Source organism: Hippopotamus amphibius, chromosome 17, assembly GCF_030028045.1.
Source record: "Hippopotamus amphibius kiboko isolate mHipAmp2 chromosome 17, mHipAmp2.hap2, whole genome shotgun sequence".
NCBI lineage: Eukaryota > Metazoa > Chordata > Mammalia > Artiodactyla > Hippopotamidae > Hippopotamus > Hippopotamus amphibius.
The window spans coordinates 16,986,706-17,006,711 of NC_080202.1; the positions used below are offsets into that span (position 1 = coordinate 16,986,706).

Consider the following 20,006-nt stretch of genomic DNA (forward strand, 5'->3'; position numbering starts at 1 on the left):
TGGATGTCATTTCTTAGCTCTACGACCTTGGGGAGTGAGTTGGTCTCTCTGAACCTCCACTGCTATAAAACGGGAATAATAATACTTCAGAGTCGTTGGGAAGCACCAAGAATAGCACCGAGCCCACAGCCAACACTCAACAAATGGTAGTAACACAAGCCGGATGCCTACCGCATACCCGACACTGCAGAAATGAAATAAAAGCAAAACACCAGTCATGGAGGGGAGGTGCTGTTAAGGCAGTTTTTAAATATCAAAGCTCCAGAAGTTACATGCTGTTAGGCAGTCGAGCCAGCGATCCCCCGAGTTTTTCTTGAGATGCAGCCTCAGCCACCACGCCTCTGGGGAGCTGGCCCTGGGGTAAGAAACGGCGCCAACCTGCCATATGAACATCTTTCTGATCTGAGGTCAGATGCAGCCAAGCCTAGAAGGCTGGGTCTTCGCCAGGTGTTGAACATCATGACCCAATCTGAGGGAGCTGCTTTCTCCGCCCGGCACAAGCTAGATGGGGCTGGCACTGTGCCTCTCATGCCAACTCCCCAACCCAGGGGTACTTCCATGTCTGCTGATCAGGGGCCGGTCTCTCCTCTCTGTGGCACCAACCACCTGCCAGTGTCACCCAAAATGCCAGCCAGGGGCAGAGCCCTGTAGGAGAAAGCTGAGAGGCCCCCCCAAGTGTGAGTCATTTGCCTTCTAAATGGGGTACCAACCCCTGAGACGTAACCCGCAACAGGGCATGTTTGAAAGGCCAAGCAAATGATGTGGAAATTAAGATTGATGGAATTCAAGAAAGAAAGGGGCAAGACCACTTTAGGCTGGGGTAGCTTGTCTGTGACTACCAAAGAGAGACCGTCTAGGTCATAAACTCACGTAGCTATACGATTCGGGCTTGTCATGAGATAGCGGGAAACAGGCTCGTGTCATAAAATAGGGGGTGGTGGGGACACTTCTGAATTGGGGGCTGCAGACTCTTGCAACACAGTTGACCCACAGTTCCTGCTTCTAATCTCAACCAGTATCATTGAAGAGAGAACTTGAAACCTATGTAATTCCTGCCAAATCATCTTGGCGGGGTAGGGGAGGTCTTAGAGGCATGGGAAGATGGTGGAGGAATACAAAGAAATGGGTATCCATGTCCTCACATAGTGCAAATGTATGTCTTTACGGTTTCCATTATACACTAGCCTCATTCCTGGCTCTATTTTATATCATTATCTTTCTCAGGTATCTTTTAATATTTATCATCCTTTTTTTTTTCTGTAAGAACATTTCATTATTAACCAACAATCGGGAAACTTATACACAAAACTTATTGGAGTCGCCACTTCATCTATCTTCATTGCAAGTCATTTGTCTTATTCCTGACCCATACTTGATGATTTCTATAGATCACACTTTGTTTTTAGAGAATAATTTTTACAAAGAACCATTAGTGCTCCAGCCTCATTTAAAACAAAACAACAAACATCACCATCATCACTGTTACAGATTTTCCTAAACAAAGTTTAGGGTTTACTTTGAGACCAGAACAGCAACTTCTCTGTGGTATTACAGGTGGGAAAGTTCCTACATTTCTATCACATCTCTAAAAGAGAAACCACAAGGATAAACGTAGTTGCAGTCTCTAAAAGGGAAAATAATGCTGGAGTTCGTTAAAATTGAATTAAATCGGTTTTCCTACCCCAATCCTAGCCTCAATCTTTTTTTTTCCCCCTGATTTCTCAACTTTTAAGATAAACCTTTAAGAATGCCATATCACAACCACACAGGGACTTCCCTGGTGGCAGTGGTTAAGAATCCGCCTGCCAGTGCAGGGGACACGGGTTCGATCCCGGCTCCAGGAAGATCCCACATGCCGCGGAGCAACTAAGCCCATGCACCACAACTATTGGGCCTTCGATTTAGAGCCTGTGAGCCACAACTATTGAGCCCATGTGCTGCAACTACTGAAGCCCATGCGCCTAGAGCCCGTGATCCGCAACAAGAGAAGCCACGGCAATGAGGAGCCCGCACAGCACAACAAAGAGTAGCCCCCACTCACCGCAACTAAAGAAAGCCCGCACATAGCAAAAAAGACCCAACACAGCCAATAAAATAAATTGATAAATTAATTAATTATTTTACAAAAAAGAAAGAATCCACCTGCCAATGCAGGGCACATGCGTTCAAGCCCTGGTCTGGGAAGATCCCACATGCCTCAGAGCAACTGAGTCTGTGCATCACAACTACTGAACCTGTGCTCCAGAGCCTGCGAGCCACAACTATTGAGCCTGCGTGCCACAACTACTGAAGCCCACATACCTAGAGCCCATGCTCCGCAACAAGAGAAGCCACCACAATGAGAAGCCCGCGCACCACAAACAGAGTAGCCCCCACTTGCCACAACTAGAGAAAGCCCATGCACAGCAAGAAAGACCCAATTCAGCCAATAAATAAATTTAAAACACACACACACACACACAACTACCCAAACATCTGAAATATAAGTAAGGTCATTTTACATCTGATTCAGACCAGACATTTTGCTTTTGGCTAAAGGCAAGCTTCACAGAGGAAAGAGCAGGTTGAGATTGCTAAGCGTCCTTCATTCCTCCCAAAGATTTTACCGTATACACAAGCCTTGGTTATGATGACCATTTCTCCTCACTGCACTTTTACTGTTCACTACCAACAACTCTCAGTTCTCCCGGGAAAGGATTTAAAAAACAAAAAACAAACAAAAAAACCCAGTATACTCCAACTGATACTTTATCTATGATTTTGAAACCGACCTAATAGAAAACCCATATATCACTCCACTGTAGATGCTGCTTGTCGTTTATCATCTAAACATTCTACAGTTAAAATGCATTGTCTTAGGCCAGAACCTGGTCAGGATTACTGGGACAAAATGTTTGTCACCCACAATCTTCATTTCGATTAATCTGGAGACTGGATTCACCATCTCTAAGGCTTCTGGCTTGTGACACAATGTTTTACTTTTCATACTTTGCATTTTCTTATCCCTGTGCTGGCTGGCCGCCAGCCAAGTCCTCTGCACCAGTCAGACACTGCCTCAACCCATAAGCATGCTACAGTTGCAGTCTAGCCTTTTTTGGTCTTGCTGCCCTGAAGGCAGTGCAAACCGCTTGAATCCAACTTGACCTCAATCGCAAGCAGGCAGGGAATTTCAAGGACCATAAATTTAAGATTTGCCAACCTCACATCAAGTTACAGGTCTTAAAGCCACTTGAAGTTGTGAAAAGATAGCTTGGCTACTGAGGGTGAGGCATTTTCCACATGCACCCCATGGGGGTCCTAAAATAGGAAATGAAATCTGAACACAAATAATCTCTTGCCAGTTCTCCAAATATGAGAAAAAGCAGCAATGCCATTTTCAAATCATGTAGCTAGAATCTGACTCATGAGTATCCCAGTCATGTCTTTCCTACTTTCCTTCCATCACTCAGTCTAAAGCATCATCATCCCACCATTACTCCTTCCTGAAAGACATATGGAAAATGTAAGCGTGTTTCTATTTATATTCTGCAATCTTCCTTTCATCTAGCACTATGGTTTTCGTGGAGACAGCAAGCAATTCTGGCTTTCTCAGAGAATGTATCTTCCCCAAATGCTACTTTTACTTAATTGGATATGTTGGTTGGCGAGTAAATAATTTAATGGTGTTAAGGGTGATGGTATCTTACTACTTGATAAAGCAGATGTATTAGAAAGTAAAATAAAAAAAATCACAACAGGCTTGAAGATAAGATGCTTTTGTAAAATATAGGTGATTCTCAAGAAGTAACTTGGGCAGATTTTCCACTGGCTTTTAAATTTATAGCCTACAACTATATACACCCTGAAAGGAGCAACTTGTAAGAACTTCAAAGTAATTTCTCAGCGGAGAAATTATTCAGTGGAGCCAAGTCTTCAAGAGCACACATGGCTAATAAAAGTTTTCCTTGTTCTGCCTCCTCAGAGGGCCAACATCACTAGATTTTTTTCGTATGGTTACTTTAGCCAGAAAGGTTTACTATAAGCCTATTAGTTCCCCTAAAAGATCATAATTTTCTTTCGCTCATGAAGCATTAAATCTCAAGTAGCGCCCTATAGTCGTGCTGTTTCTTCATTACCCTTCTTTCTTGTTTATTTTGGTTGTGGTGCTTCCAACATACTTAAGAAACATTTGCAATAGTGTTTTTTTTTTTTAACCAAGTCTTTAATTAAAAAAACTCAACAAAAATATATAATCAAGCATTTTACATAATGCATACATTCTTAATATCTGCAGGTAAGATAAGTAACAGAAGGCAAAAGCAGATATACTGTATTGCTTCTCTTTGGCAAGTCACCAATATTATCCCCTGCAGAAACATATGATACATGTAAAAAATAAACAAAAAGCAAAAAAAACACACCATGGTCTTAAAATAACTGTCCCTTAGTACAAACAACAAAATATTTAGCAATAGTACAGTAGGTGAATTTTTTCAAATTGACTAAAATTTATAATACTTTATTTATACCACAAGGGTTAAAGTAGCAAGCTGCTTTCCAAAATTAAGGCCCGCAGCAGTATGGGGGGAGGTGGAATGACACCCTTTTTTTCTGGTTATATCCTGGCTATTTTTATTTAATAATGTCACATTCAAATTCTACCTCTTAGTTGCCACTCCTAAGGAAACAAAATCCTCCGCTAGACAAAAGCTGCGTTTTACCTGCAGGTCAGTTGTCTAACCACCCCTCCACCAAATGCACGCTTTGTATGAAGCAATTCAGCTTTCTTAAGTCAGTATATACCATCTAACTCAGTGTCCCAGAACAAAAAAATTCCTTCCACTTTACAGCAAAGATACATATCGTGGTTCTACTGAAGCAATATATACATGTTGGAACTAAAAATTAGAAAAGCAAAAGGCTCCATTCAACACATAGCAGCTTATATCTAAATATATACATGTATGTATATGTTTTCACAGTTAAATTTTAGAAAAAAATTTACATTTGATATGTTCAGATTTATTTCTCCTAAGGTCTATAAATAATATTTTATAAGCTCAATGGATCAAAATGCAATACAAGAATGTATCAAATTAAATAAATCTCCTAAACCTTGAAGTCAGTAAAGCTTGAGGTTTGTGTAAAGTGTGTTGTCAGTCCCTACTACTAGGGAAGGCAGCATCCTCTAAACACGGTAGGAGAGAAACTCTAAAACTTTGGAAGGAATCGGCAGCTCCTGGACTTCTTGGGTGGGCATCACTCTCCGGATTGACATGCGACATAAATGTTGAAGGCTTGGGACTTGCCTTGGAGTGGCCCAAAAATACACACTTCCATCATGTGTCCTAAAAAGAAACAAACAAATCACAAGCTCAGTCACACAATTCCATATATTTCAACATCCCACAGCTCAAACAACTACCACCAACGCTGTGAATTAGAGTCACAAACTGCATGTTAAAATCTAATTAAGGAGACCTGCCCAGTGATCTCCCTCTATGACAAAGTAATAGTATTATAAAGAGCCCTTATGGAAGATTTACTGACCATAAAATAAGGGCTGCTTTGACTAAACGCCACCTTAAATTGCCTCTTAAACGAAAACAGAAAAATCACTTACCCAGCAGCTAAAACACTGCCATCAGTAGAAAAGGCACAGCAAAGACCATTGCTCAAAGGTGCAACTTGCACTGGATAATCCTCATCAATTCTCCAGAACCTCACCATTCTGGAAAGGAAATAAATTGGCCAGTGATTATCTAGTAGGAAATTAAAGGTAAAAGCAACTTTAAAAATTCAGAAAGAAATGCCCCTCTGTGCTGAGTCACAAAACACACACACACACACACCACTGCAGCAATGACTTTAACTTGCTTTATAAAAGATTTTATAGTTTATACCAGTTGGTAATTTAGATCAATTCACACTAAGAGACTAAGGCATGATACCTTCACTTCCTAGTGTCCAGACCTATAATGCTCACAACCAGAAACTTTCTCCTTACTTCCTTACACTCAAAATACAATCAGTATCTCATCTATTTGAGTCTTCCCAAGACACTTACTTTTCACCGAGGTAGAAGAATGTGTCTAGGGTTAGCAGACAACTAATAGTCGGAACCTACCTGAACAAACAGGAAAACAGTGATTGCTGGCAAATAAAGAACTCTCCCTATACATCTGCTAACATTCTAGAAAGATGGTAATGAGTCACTTTCTGAATTAATGTCACCAAATTGCTTAATGCTACATCCATGCACACTGACACAAGTATGAGAAAATGGAATGGCTACATCTAGCTTCTGCTTACCAATAATTAGCACATCTCACTTGTGACATTTCATCTTTATGTCAATTTCAGTGGATACAAATGACTCTTTTTACCATTTATTTCATTTTGAAAATGTCCTGTTTCAACCTTTATAGGATATTACTGGAAAAAAAATGTATCAGTGGAGCTAAATAGCTAATTAAAAATGTACCCAGTTTGCCTGAACTAGTTAACAAACAAAGAACACGGGGAAAGGCATGCATTGTCTTTAGTTTACATAAATACTGTTCAGGCCAATGTTCTTTAAGAAACACCAACATCTCACAAGGTCTTGTCTAGAAAAAGAGCCATTAAAACCCAAACTGCAGAAAGGCCGTTTTTTCTTCATCCTTAAGAATGCTTTTTTTATTAAGTAGAAGAATGAAAGGGAATCTTTAAAAGACAATAATAAATAGGTCAAGCTGTAATTCACACACTTACTTATCATCAGCAAGGCTTGCAACATGCAGTCCATCATGACTGAATGATACAGATCGTACCCATCGGTCATTTGCTCCTCCAGCAAATATTGGAGTGGGTGGGGGAAACAGGTGCCTAAGGTCAAAGACATGTTTTCAGCGAAAATGAGAGTCACTTCAAGAAACAAAACTACCCAGGTACAAAGTACATCAGTCTTCAAATAATGTTCAAAGCAGCCTTAAGGAACACAACTGAGAAGACTGAGCAGAGCTGATCCATCCACTTTAAATGTGAGGTAATTAAACCTAATTACTAATCTCCTTTTTACAGAGTGGTTAAAGATACTAAGATTAAGTCCAACTTTAGTTTTAACTGTGTTTCCCCAGCATGAAACTCTAATATAATTACCACTTCTACAGAGTCATGTAATGTTAAATAACAGTAACAAGATCTGTATCAAGAGTCAAATTAATTTGTAGAATTTAGATGCATTATTAAAGGGCCTAAATGATGCTGAAATTTTAAATTATGATAGACTATAATTTTAGATTTCACTTGTTAATGATTCTAGTCATCCCTGTAACTTCTTAAAAGCTATACTGATAGTAGAGATGAATTACAGACTAAAATAATTCATGCTATACCCACCCAAATTCCATCAGAATGTCTCCAGTGTGTGGATCCCAGATATATACTCGAGTATCATAAGATGCCGTAGCCAGTAATGCTCCATCAGGAGAAAAGTCACAAGCTACAACATCATGGTGATGTCCTTCTAGTTTCCGTATCATGGTATATTTATCCATATTCCAAAGGAAAACCTGCAAAAAAATGCAAATGTTATAGCTTCATTCAGACATGCAGAGGACAAAATCACACATCTTAAACTAAAACTGCTAAATTTAATTAAGATTATATTAAATTAAACATTATAAATTATGAATAATTAAAAGAATATGCTCAGTGTCATAGTCAGAGTAAAATCAGTTTTTAAGTTAATTAAAGTAGACATGCAAATTCTATTTCAAATGTTTCTGTTAAATGTTAATTTAAAAATAAGCCTAAACACAAAAAAGGCAATGCAATTTAACCACAAAGTTATACTGAAATCCATTTATTCCAAAAACTAATTAACTAAAATATACAGAAATAAATAGGGTTAAATACTACAAACCCCCTTTCTTTTTTTTTTCCAGAAACTACCAAATTTTTAAAAAATATACAGACAGAAAATGTAAGGTTAACAAATTGTTACTCCATTGGCATCTCCCTTTGAGATAATCACTTGTTTACAATAGGCTTGGGTCACCAACGTGAGCCTAGGAAGAGAAACAGATACTGCAAGCAAAGAGAATTTTTCACAGCCAAATGAAATTTCTTTGGCAAACAACAAGGATGTTAAACCACATTACAAAATGAAAATGCTAATTTACAAAAATAATACAATTAACATTTCTGTGAATCAAGTTTTGCCAAGCTTATTTTTCCCAAACCAACCACAATCATTAGTCATTTTAAGTATAAAACACTTAAATTACTTTAGTACAAGTTCACACATAGTTTTAGATTCTAAAGCAGTAGTCAGACTGTGCAGAATAGCTCTAAATAGGATTCTAATGTTTACTTCAATCTGTTATATTAAATGTGAGGTTGGAGGTTTATAACAATCCTAATAAGACATACTCTCCTCAGAGTAAAGCAATCCTTTTTGCTACTTTTTTCTGCACAGACACAATATATTATTTCCAAAGGAAAATTATAAATACAAATTTTAAATTGGATCAAAGACAAGGTATCTCTAGTATCTCAAAGAATTTCAAAAAATAGCACAGAGAAACCATTCGAAAGCCAATTACATTACATTAAATTGGTTACACATGTTAGACTCCCAATTCCACCAGACTGGAAGATCAATTACATCGGAGGAGTCAGTTGGTTTCACTGTGGGGGAAATTATTTTTAAAAAGAAAAAAAGAAAGAAAGAAAAGCAGAAAGTGGACATCGACCAGCACCTGTGTACGTACAGTACACCTTGCAGCCGAATGCAAGGTTACTTCATCCTACGGTAAAGGTCGCCCCCAGCCCGGTAGCCAGAGATGCCACTCTTTCTGCCCAGCTAACACCATTGTGCGCCTGTGTGCGAGTGGTGCCAGCATAACCTCAATCACACCAATATTGCTGCCACCACCTGTGACAGGGAAAGCAAGAAGCATATGGAAAACACACAGCCTAAAATAGCAATGTCAACATCTAGCTTTGCTCTTCTTATGATTTTTAAAGAATTGATTATTTTTTTTCTAAACTGCCAACATTTGCAACTATCACTTTAACAAACTTCTTGGCTAAATAAAATGCATTTTAACCAGCCTCCCACCCCACCCCCCCATTAATTCAAAGTGTATTGTGATCATCACATGTATCTGGATTTCAACAATTTTCATTAATACCTGAAGCTAATAAGATCTCTTTAACTATACTAACTCAGAGCTGGTAGACAACTAAAGGAAGGTTCATCAATAAGCATAACCTTCTTAAGAGTCACTTTATACTTAATCTGTCTACAAGTGTGCTATGCAAGACAGATCATAACAAATTTAGATGAAATTCACTCCAGGACATACATGATTGTTATTTTTATTCTTATTAAATTTTTAAGTTACTTTTTTTTTCAGTTAAATGTCCAGGACCAGCTGGGACTCAAAACTTTTTAAACAGCAAACTGGACCAAAAAAAGAAAAAAATAGAACAACAGAGAAGAAAATTAGCAAGGGAATGTCTTAACATTTGGACTAGATCTCTTCTATAGCACATACACTTTCCTAAATCTTAGAAAAAATAAAATTGACATACCCCTCATTTTATGAATATCATCTCTAACTAAAGCAATCCAACTTCTCACTTTACAATCAATAACTGTATTTAATTTCCCTCATGCAAATTCTCCCCCATCATGAAATAACACATTTAAGATATTCGAGACACCGAGCACAGACTTAATAGGTTACTTAGATTTAAAATGATTATGCACACATTATTATAATCCAATTCACAATAAATATACAAGAACTTTGACACATACTGCTTTACTGGCTCCCACTGAACACAGCATAGAAGAGTCAGGAGAGAATGCACAGCTGTACACCCAGTTCTGATGGCCCCTCAATACTTTCATCATGTTTCCTGAACAAAAAGAAAGTAAGTGTGTTAACCCTAGAATCTACTTCAAATGAGTAGCATTTCAAAAATGGCAGAATCACAGAATCACAAGCTTCTACTGGGGCAGTGACTAATCTATAACAGGGGTTGACAATACACACCAGTTGCTTATTTTTGTACCTAAGTTTTACTGGAACCCAAGCATGCACACGGTTGTGACAGCAGAGTGGAGTAACTACTGCAGAGATAGCATAGTCTACAAGCCTAAAATATTCACCATCTGGCCCTTTAAGAAAAGGTCAGCTGACGTTTATAGAAGACGGATTATCTAGTCCCCTTCTATAAATGAAGGACCGGAACACCACAAGGCCGAGACTTCACAGATATCTTCAAAATGCCTTTTCATCCTTCTTCCTTTTTGATAACCCTCTTTCCACTCCATGGCCCCCATGCATTATACCCAAAGCACACAATTCCGCTTAAGTATATTTTAACTCTTAGTTTTATAAATACTTACTAAATGCCCACTACATGCCATGCAATGTGGATACAGTTGTGAATAAGACAAAGTCCCTACTCTCTTGGAGCTTACATTTTACTGAGTCTACATCCTTAAAATATGTGCACACAACTGAAAGTATGTTGAGAGAGCGAGGACCATTTGATACGCAAAAGAAAAGAAAATTTAGTTTTCAAATGTTTTAACTGCTGGGATCCCTTCCCCCCTCAACAGCTGAGCAATCAGAGAATTGATAAATGCAGAAGAGGTGCCACATAGTTTGGTAATAGTATTAGTGTATTATTCCATCAGGCAATGGTTACTACCTGTAAGCTAGAACAAGTCTCCAAATCTGAGGGTTTGTTTTCTATCACATTAAATTTAAGCTACATTTCCCCAAATAAGCCTGTCAACATCCAGCTTGAGGCTGGTAGAGCACTGGCAGATCTTAATTAAATATAAGGTTTTAGTTAAAACTGTAAACTTTTTCATTAGAGGCTAAGAAGGGGGAAGAGATGCTCACCTCAGGTCCTTTCAAACAAGGTAGACTCTCCAAAACTGCGTAAAAGGATCAGTTATCAATGTTTCCGAAAAAACTAAAACCTGACACTGACATTCCTTTCACTATATTGAAGGGTAAATGTCTTACTTTTTATGATTTCTTAGCCTATCCAACTTATTATGATTAGTATTTACATATTAGAAATTCTGGTGTATAAATCATGTTTGAATTTACATTTTACTAATTACTAAGTTATATCTTTTGTTAGGTCAAGATCTACTTAAATTTTCACTAAGCAAATGAAGGAAGTTAATACCCCTCCGCAATATAAAGGAAATAAACCAACACAGACTAGTTCAGATAAAATCCTAAAACTGATTCAGATTTTGTCCTCCAATAGCTGATGCAGATCTGTGTGGTTAGTTTCTGAGTAATATCAGATTGTTTACTTAGAGTAACTGCTGGTTCCTATTCTGGGTCACATTTATGGTTTGTTGATCTGTACAGGCAAAGGGACCAAAGGACTAAGCAGAGAAAAGGAAACTTTGATCATGTCACTTTTAACGTCAAATGCCCCAAGTGTTCATAATACCTCTCAGTAGTAATATCCAGAAATTAATTCTTTTCCACAGCCTAGAAAGAAAGACATACCATCATCTTTCAGGTCCCACACTCTCAGAGTTTTGTCTCTTGAAGCTGACACCAGGATCAAGCTCCCATCTGGGGCAAAAGTTAAATCTCTGACCAGTTCAGTATGATCTACCAAGTTAAGGAGGAGTTTTCCTAAATGCAATGGAACGCGAGAAAGAGACGATATTAGTAATTTTTATCTGTTTCCATATTAAAAATAGGGCTTCTCACCATTAAAAAAAAAAAGAATAGAAATATTTGGATACCTTTAGTTTACAATGTGTAAAATGACTTATTTATTAGTGCCCTTACTATTCTCTTTAAAGATTCACTATTTACATTGTTTTAAAATGGATTATTTCCAAGATACCAAAGCCTAAATTTATTAGAAAAATTAAAAAGGAATTCCTGAAATGTGAACAAACTCCTGGATCAAGTCAATTTAATATGAAGAAAACCTACATCATTTAAAAATCTTTGTATAGTACGATTTTAAAACACAAAATCAAAATTTTCCTTTTTGCTTCCTTGGCCTGTAATGGCTTAAACTTTCAAACATAATCTCAATGAAAAAAAAAGGTACTTTATTCATCTAATATTATAAGAGTTTTGTTTTCCTCTGAAAAGCCATGTGCTTACCTTAAATTTTCTCCCAGAATTCAATCAAATTTACTGACTCATTATCCCCACTCAACATTAGTATCACTTGCTATATTCTAATGTACATATTGTTTTAATGCTCATTTTTTTAAAAAATCCTTTAAATCTTGGAGTACATACTATCAGCCAGAAACTATTTTAGTTAGTGAACACCATTTTTTTTTTTGGCTGCGTGGCTTGTGGGATCTTAGTTCCCCAAACAGGGCTCAAACCCGTGCCCCCTGCAGTGGAAGCACCAAGTCCTAACCACTGGACCGCCAGCAAATTCCCACAACACATTTGCTTTTAATTGCCCAAAGAATTTAACTTCTCAACCTATCTGGTTAAACTTTAGATAAAATGTCACTAAAACCTTCCAGAGGTTAGTTGAAAGTTAGATTGTTGAAAATCAGATTAACCTTGAAAGCCTCTAAGCTGTCAATCACTGAAAAAATATGTAAGAAAACACCTTGCAATTTGTCATAAACTAAGTTACTAGTTTATAAGTTATAATTAACTAAACATTCCTTAGACACGCCCTTCCTACTATAATATTCTCTGAAGAGTGATCAAGCAGAATGAACTCTATTTTCCTAAATTAAAACTATGAGCTGAAGATGCTATTTAGGCCAATTATAAAGATACATTCATAGCATCAATTCTTGCTTCTCAGTAAGTTACAATCTTCAAATTATGTATTCTTCTAGTGCCTATGAGCTTTGCTTGTATCATAAAATAATCAGGTTTGCTTCCAGAACTATGACTCCATACCTGTATATACATCCCATATTTTGATACGCCCATTGTTTAACCCTGTGGCAAGGAGCAGCTGATCTTGTCCAAATCTGAATCGATGCCATTCTATATTTACACAGCGACTCTGTTTTTCGGGAACTGAAGATCCAAAAGCAAGACTCCAGACTATGTCACCACAGTCTATAATATGTTCACGAGGCTTATTTTTCTGACCACCATCACTGTTTTGTCTTGACAATCTTAAACTGCTTGAATTGGTGATATTCTTGGTGCCATGCAAGAGACTGGGTGGAAAAAAAGGTCAGATTGAAATCTAGTTATTATTCACTCTGGACTCCTGTAGACAGTAAATAATGATAAGTGTTTGTTAAGAAACTTCAGTATTATTCTTGTGATACTGAATAACAACAGCATCCTTATAGATGGGAAGGGGAAAAGTTACTATAAGCTATGTGGGCAAAATACAGACTAAAAGAAATTCTCAGTGTCTGACAAAAAGTTCACCAATAAAGCAATTTATAATTGTTTCAAAAATTTCAAATTTGTTTCTATATCCTTTTTGATATAGAAATCCTATATCAATTAGGACTCCTTTAATTAACTCAAAAGTATAAACAAGCAAAAAAAAACATTTCTGCGAACGTAAGATATTGGGATGCTGACACCAGAAAACGATCTTAAACCCCATAATAATCAATAGTTTCCCACACTTTCTAGACCTAAAGTAATATGTAATAAGGACATTAATGAATAAAACCATGAAAATGAACTAGACACAAAAAGCGGGGAAAGATTAAATTTAGTAGATGCATTTTAGAAATTGCACTACCAAGGCACAATTAAGCTTCCTTTTGAAATACGGAAAAGAAAAACTTAAAGACATCAAAGTATCTGAGAAAGTATTCTATGATATATAAGGCCAGACAATTCTTCCCATAAATTTTCAGCTTATGATTAAAACACATTTACAATCTCCAAAAGAAAAAACTTCAACATCAAAATATTATTCCACACAGAGAAAAAAATAAATTCTACAAACAGATAGATACAAAATACAAAGAAGAAAAGTGTCTCACAAATTCTTAAGGCACTGGGACCACGGAACAAGCTTTACTGCACGATGTCCTTGTGACCAAGCAAAGTATGAACCATCTGGAGCAAAAGCAACAGTCCAATTTTCACGACCACATTTCTTGTCAAAAGGAGCTGCTGGAGCTAAAAGTTCACCTATAGTACGTGATCTCACTAAAAGGAAAAAAATAATACAGGTTACCGCAGATAACCAGCCATCAATTTTAGACTGCATCCATATTACTTTGGGATCCACTCAAGTCCACTGAGTTTTTCCTTTTTCTATGTAGACAAGGTACGAGTTCTGCGTTCTACCCTTGGAGGGGAGATACGTGGTATGAAGACCCCTTAATGATAATAAACATCTTTAAGTTTGGTAATTTTTCTAAAATTTCTCAAATCAAGAGCTTTTAAAGAAAGTTTCAGTAAAAAAAAAAAACTGGTCAAATAACAATAATGTAATGATCAGAGCTAGAAATTACTGAAATCTTGACTTTTGCACTGTCTTAAATTTTCCTCAAATTACTAACATTTAATATGCAAGAAACTGAAGTTACTCTCCAGGAAGTATCTTCCCAAAAGTTTGTAGCTTTCAAAAAACATAAACCACTATAAAATATAGTATTATATCATTACTCAAAGGAAGCACTATAAAATGGTCTAGTCAAACATTAATATTCTTATCTTTTTCAGGTCACAAAACCCACAGAACTAGAAGGGACTTAAAGGTTACTTAGTTCAGCTCCCCAACCAGTGCTTTAAAATGCTCTGTATTTGGGACTTCCCTGGCAGTCCAGTGGTTAAGACTCCGAGCTTCCACTGCAGGGAGCATGGTTCGATCCCCAGTCAGGGAACCAACATCCCGGATGCCACACGGTGTGGCCATACAAATGAAATACATTGTATTGTGATTCTTTTCTTTTAAATAGGTTTGATTGATTTTATTTATTGGCTGAGTTGGGTCTCTGTTGCTGCACACAGGCTTTCTCTAGTTGTGGTGAGCTCAGGGGGGGGCAGGGCAGAGGGGGAGGCTACTCTTCATTGTGGTGTGCAGGCTTCTCATTGCGGTGGCTTCTCCTGTTGCGGAGCACGGGCTTCAGTAATTGAGGCAAACGAGCTCAATAGCTATGGCTCATGGGCTCTAGAGCACAGGCTCAGTAGTTGTGCCACACGGGCTTAGTTGCTCTGTGGCATGTGGTATCTTCCTGGAGCAGGGCTCGAACCCGTGTCCCCTGCACTGGCAGGTGGATTCTTAACCACTGCGCCACCTAGGAAGTCCCTGTATTTGTGATTCTTGAACAGTGGTCCTCGAGCATTTTCCTGGTGGGCCACAAACTGACCCAAAAATGGAATTCTTTTGGGTTTTAAGGACAGAAAAAAAACAAAAAACAATTTCATGTATTTTAAATTTAGTAACCAGTACTTAAATTTAGCATTCATAACTAAAACTGGCATATTAGAGTATACAGAGAATTTTTCTTCTGTCTTTAACAAATCAAGTTCCTACTGTACATGTGCACATGCAAATGTGGCTGCCATTTCCTCAATTCCAGAAAGAATCTTCTTAACTAGTCTATCACCACTGCTGCCTTGGGTCTGTCTTGATTTCAAGTTTTGCTACTCTTCCTTTTTAGTTGTAAGTCACCTTCAGTTTAGTTTCCCTATTATCTATTTTGTGGTCCCTTGTGTGGTCAACTCTACAATGTTTTTATGTTTTGGGCTTAAACTTTCCAACAACTAAACTTCAATATATTCTACGTATTGCAGTTCAAACAAGAACCACTTATACTCCTACTGCAAGAGCAGATAACATATACACAAACCCGAAAAATGTACTCCTTCAGGGACACTTCCAGTCTCAATGTGTGCTCTGCCAACAGGGAGCATAGCACCTGTCATGTGACAGGGGTATCAGTAAATATTTATTGAACGAATATGAAAGCAACATATAAGCTCCCATTCTTAAGTGATTTAAATATTTCCTTGCCTACTTCTTTGATACATTAACAAATGAGATACGGTTTAAAAAGTAAAACAAATCTGTTTTCCTATGATATTCATAAATATAAATATGCACCTATTTGGGGACAGCTGAGATTATCAGAAAATTTCCTTTCGATGACTCACAATCTTCCTCCTTGCCACTCCACCCACTCAGTCCTGGGTCTGATCTAAGAGAATAAGCCTGATCCTGCTCTCACATGACATTCATACATTAAAGACAGCCATGACATCAGCAACTAAATCTTTTCACCAGGATAAAATCTGGTGAGTTTTCTTTTTTTTTAAAAAAGATTTATTTATTTATTTAGTCTGCGCCTGAGTCTTAGTTGCAGCATTTGGACTTCTTAGTTGCATCGCGTTAACTCTTAGTTACCAAACGAGGGATCAAAAACGGGTCCCCTGCTTTGGAAGCGCGGAGTCTTTCCCACTAGACCACTAGGTAAGTCCCTGGTGAGTGGTTTTCAATCATCCTTTAGATTACATGGTTTCAAGTTCATTTTCCACCTTCACCTTCATACTTTTCTGGATAAACTCCAGTTGGTAATGGCCCTCAAAAAAGTGGAACTTTCCAACTAAACACAATATTTCAGGTGTGGTTTAATCAAAGCAGAATCCCTCACCTACCCCTGCCCTACTTCTATCAATACAGCATTAACTTCACTGGCAGTAACATGACTGTAAAAGAAAATTCACAAAGTGGTGACACTCATATCCTGTAGAATGATTTTTTTAGGAGAAAAAAAAAAAGCAAGTTTTAAAATTCAACTGAAAAAACGCAAGCATTATCTTAAAAAGAGCCCCCAATTAAACTAGATGAGTACATATATAAATTCTACCTCAAAAAACAGAGGACTGGCCCTTGCATTCAACTTCAGAAACATCTGGTAAATTAGACTAGAACTCATATCTCCTTTAGCAGCATAAGCAAAACTAACTTTCCTACAGAACACTCATTTTTAAAAATCTGTATTTTAGGATCACTCTGTATTTTTCTTCTTTTACTTTGAACAGAATCACAAAACTCCTCTTGTGTAAGGGTGGTAATAAATTAACTAAAAAACTGCTTCAGGTAACAAAGACATGAAATAATAAGCTAAGCTGCACTTCAATATATATATTCAAGAAATAGGGCCACCCTGAAAAAAATACTGCCAAATAGACACTACTGTTACAAGTACTGAGTTAATAATTATCTTGAGTTTCTTTGTTTGTTAACAGGCATATAAAACAATTGCATTTTAATTAAGTAATTTAAACACATTTAAATACTGACTGGTACAACATTACAAACTAGTACAAGGTTTATAATGAAGAAAAAATTTTAATTAGAACTTTATACAGTACCTGCAACTGTTGAATGTTAGTATCCTAAGATACTATGATTTAATGATCCTGTATAAGTGCAAAGCTGCCTGCCATGGGAACTTGTCCACTAGATGCGCTATATTATTAATATCCACACAGCAGTAACACATCATCTGAGTCACTGCTCAACCAAGCAAACCAGATTCAGCTCCTTCTTCACATTCCTCCCTGCAATTTCATAACCAGAAAGGGAGGATCTGTGGCAGAGTCTTGTGAAAGAGGACAGTAGCTCTAGGCAGTAACTCCCTGTCACACGGACTTCTTTAATCATTCATGGAATCTTACTTGCCTCCTCTTTCAGTACTTACTTGAGAAACCAAACAGCTGTAATTAATACCCAAGAAAAAAACGGGAGTCCTTACTGATAGATACGAAGCTACACAGACACATTAATGTTTAACTTTGTATCCAAATGATGTTTTTTAAAAAAGAAACAAAGAAACAAAAACCTGGGGTTGAAAAAAAAAAAAGCTTACAAAAGGCCAAAGTTCTTTTAGATATTTGGCACCTAGCTAGTAACTTTATACTATATCCAGGAAATAACAGACTTAAATATGCAAAAAAAAATTTTTTAATTAAAAAGGCTATTTAACGGATGGTTCTACCTTACGCAGGTATGCTAAGAAGGTCTATCCATTCCTTAGAAGAGAGGACTGGAAAGTTTTCAAAATGATTCATCCAGATGAAGTAAAATACAGATAAATGAAAGGCAGATCACTCAGCTGTGATACTACTGTGAGTAGGAAAAAATAAATACCACTGGACTGAGAATAAGAACTTTTGAGTTCTATGTTCCACAGTTAAAATAAAAATTGGACATGAATTTTGTTTTCTCTGTATGTTTGAAACAGTTATTAGAATCAGAGTTAAAGTCCCCTCCTAACCTACCATTCAACCTTATCCCTAAGAGAACGAAAGTCCAAAATTCTAAGATAGCTGTCTCTAGATATAAAAACTCACCCACATACAAGATAGAGGGCCTTTTGGATACTTCAGCTTCTCCCGTTCTCTAGAAAACCTCCTCCAAGTACTCAATAAAGGAACACATTTAGTTGAATAACAAGGAAATGCAAAGGCTCTCTGCTCAGTAGCTACATTTTCATTTAACACAGAGTTGGGCTTTGGGGAGAGGTGGGGAGATGCTAAACCTACTTTCCTTTTTTTTTTTTAAATAAAAACTGCATCTATCTATCTATCTATCTTGTCTACCTATACATATATTTTGACCGCGCCTAGCGACTTGGGAGATCTTAGTTCCCCCGACCAGGGATCCAACCCAGGCATCCGCAGTGAAAGCGTCCAGTCCTAACCAGTGGGCCACCAGGGAGTTCCCCAAAACTGTTATGTATTTAAATAAGGTGTATAACATGACTTGATGAGTTCAATGTTTACCAGGCATATCAATCAAGGCACAGCACCCCAACTGCCCCCAAAGTTGTTCCAGTTACATTACCTTGAGAGAGGATTTAAGTAACGTGAGGTGTTTTCAACTGAGTCACCGGGTAGGTCCTGATGCAGGACCTTCAACATCTATTGGCCTGTTTTCTGCTTGGCAGGGCTGGCCACTAAGCCAAATTTCCAGAAAGCCTTTTCAAGAGTTTGCTCTTCCGTTATTATCAGCTTTTCTCCGGTCACTCCACCCAACACCCTGCTCCTCTGTGTTTGAAAGATAACAACTGAGTCTCCTCCCCTGAGCCGCAGCCTTTCTTAACGCCATGCCATTTTTTAAAATACTTTTTCCGGGCTGATGACACCTCTTCGGCTGCATTTCTCCTTATAGTTGCTGGTATACACGAAGAGTCATGCTTTCATAACAGCTCACACAAGTTTACTTTTCCCCATCGGAAACTTTTTTAAGAGTCCTGGAGACCTGCCCCGCCCTCCCCTGGCCACTCGACGCCCCAGCTCCCTAGACAGAAGAAATCCAGGAGAATGGCCCTGCGCGGACCTCCGCTGAGAAAACCGGGGGGAGGTCCCCGGGGGAGCGGGTCCACCCGCGGCCACACGATCGCTGCAGCCCTCGCCACTCGGCGCCCAGGTTCTCTTTGCCTCTAATATCCGCGCACCACCTCTCTCCGTGCCAGGCGCACAGTAGGCGCCGCATCAATGCTGATCCGATTTACCCTCGGCGACACCCACCCGCAGGGCCGCTTCCTTCCTCTTCGCTCCGGGGCTTGGCCCCGGCTCTCCATTCTTCCTCAGACTCAGGGACGCTCCCCCCCAAGCCTCCTCGGGGGAGTCCCTGCCTCTCCGCAGCCCCCGCGCGCCCACCAGCACCCCTCACCCACGGCCCCATTCCTCACCGATCTCTTTCTCGTTGACCCTCGGGGGAAAGCTGGCCATCTATGGGGCACCGTCTGATTCCGGGGGCGCGATGCGGACGCAACGACAGAGAAGGGAAAGGCGGGCGCCGAGGGGCGTGACGCGGGCTGGGTCCCTCCCGGTCCCGGGGACGGAGGGGAGGGGCGGGACGGTCGCGGCGGCTTCTGCCGACTGCCCCGGGAAAGCTCCGGGAGGCCTTGGACCAAACTACGGAGTCAAACACAGACAATAGATGCTGTTCCCCTCCTCACGCCTACGGACCAAGACACTTCCCTCCACGAAGCCCGCTGCAAACGAGACACTGGAGACAAAATGGCGGGCGGCGCGGGGGATATCAGCGCGGCGGGGGCG

The 20,006-nt window shown here is 38.8% G+C and overlaps 1 protein-coding gene across 1 annotated transcript; it reads right to left on the reverse strand.

Annotated features, from left to right (window-relative positions):
• Nucleotides 1-4,179: 4,179 nt before the first annotated feature.
• WSB1 (WD repeat and SOCS box containing 1) lies at nucleotides 4,180-19,960 on the reverse strand. The gene is made up of 9 exons (XM_057715039.1): nucleotides 19,637-19,960; nucleotides 13,970-14,138; nucleotides 12,909-13,177; nucleotides 11,520-11,651; nucleotides 9,791-9,891; nucleotides 7,360-7,532; nucleotides 6,733-6,846; nucleotides 5,603-5,710; nucleotides 4,180-5,327 (listed from the first exon to the last, which is right to left on the reverse strand). The coding sequence occupies exons 1-9, from the start codon at nucleotides 19,674-19,676 to the stop codon at nucleotides 5,168-5,170; spliced, it is 1,266 nt and encodes a 421-aa protein (XP_057571022.1). The 5' UTR covers nucleotides 19,677-19,960; the 3' UTR covers nucleotides 4,180-5,167.
• Nucleotides 19,961-20,006: the final 46 nt, after the last annotated feature.

What these genes read in the sequence shown, in the direction of transcription:
- WSB1 (XM_057715039.1), bottom strand. Translation starts at nt 19,676, where the DNA reads ATGGCCAGCTTTCCCCCGAGGGTCAACGAGAAAGAGATCG. An exon ending in AATATGGGATGTATATACAG is followed by an intron (nt 11,652 to 12,908) that starts GTATGGAGTCAT and finishes CATTGCATTTAG; the next exon opens with GAAAACTCCTCCTTAACTTG. An exon ending in GTGGGACCTGAAAGATGATG is followed by an intron (nt 9,892 to 11,519) that starts GTATGTCTTTCT and finishes CTTTTTGTTCAG; the next exon opens with GAAACATGATGAAAGTATTG.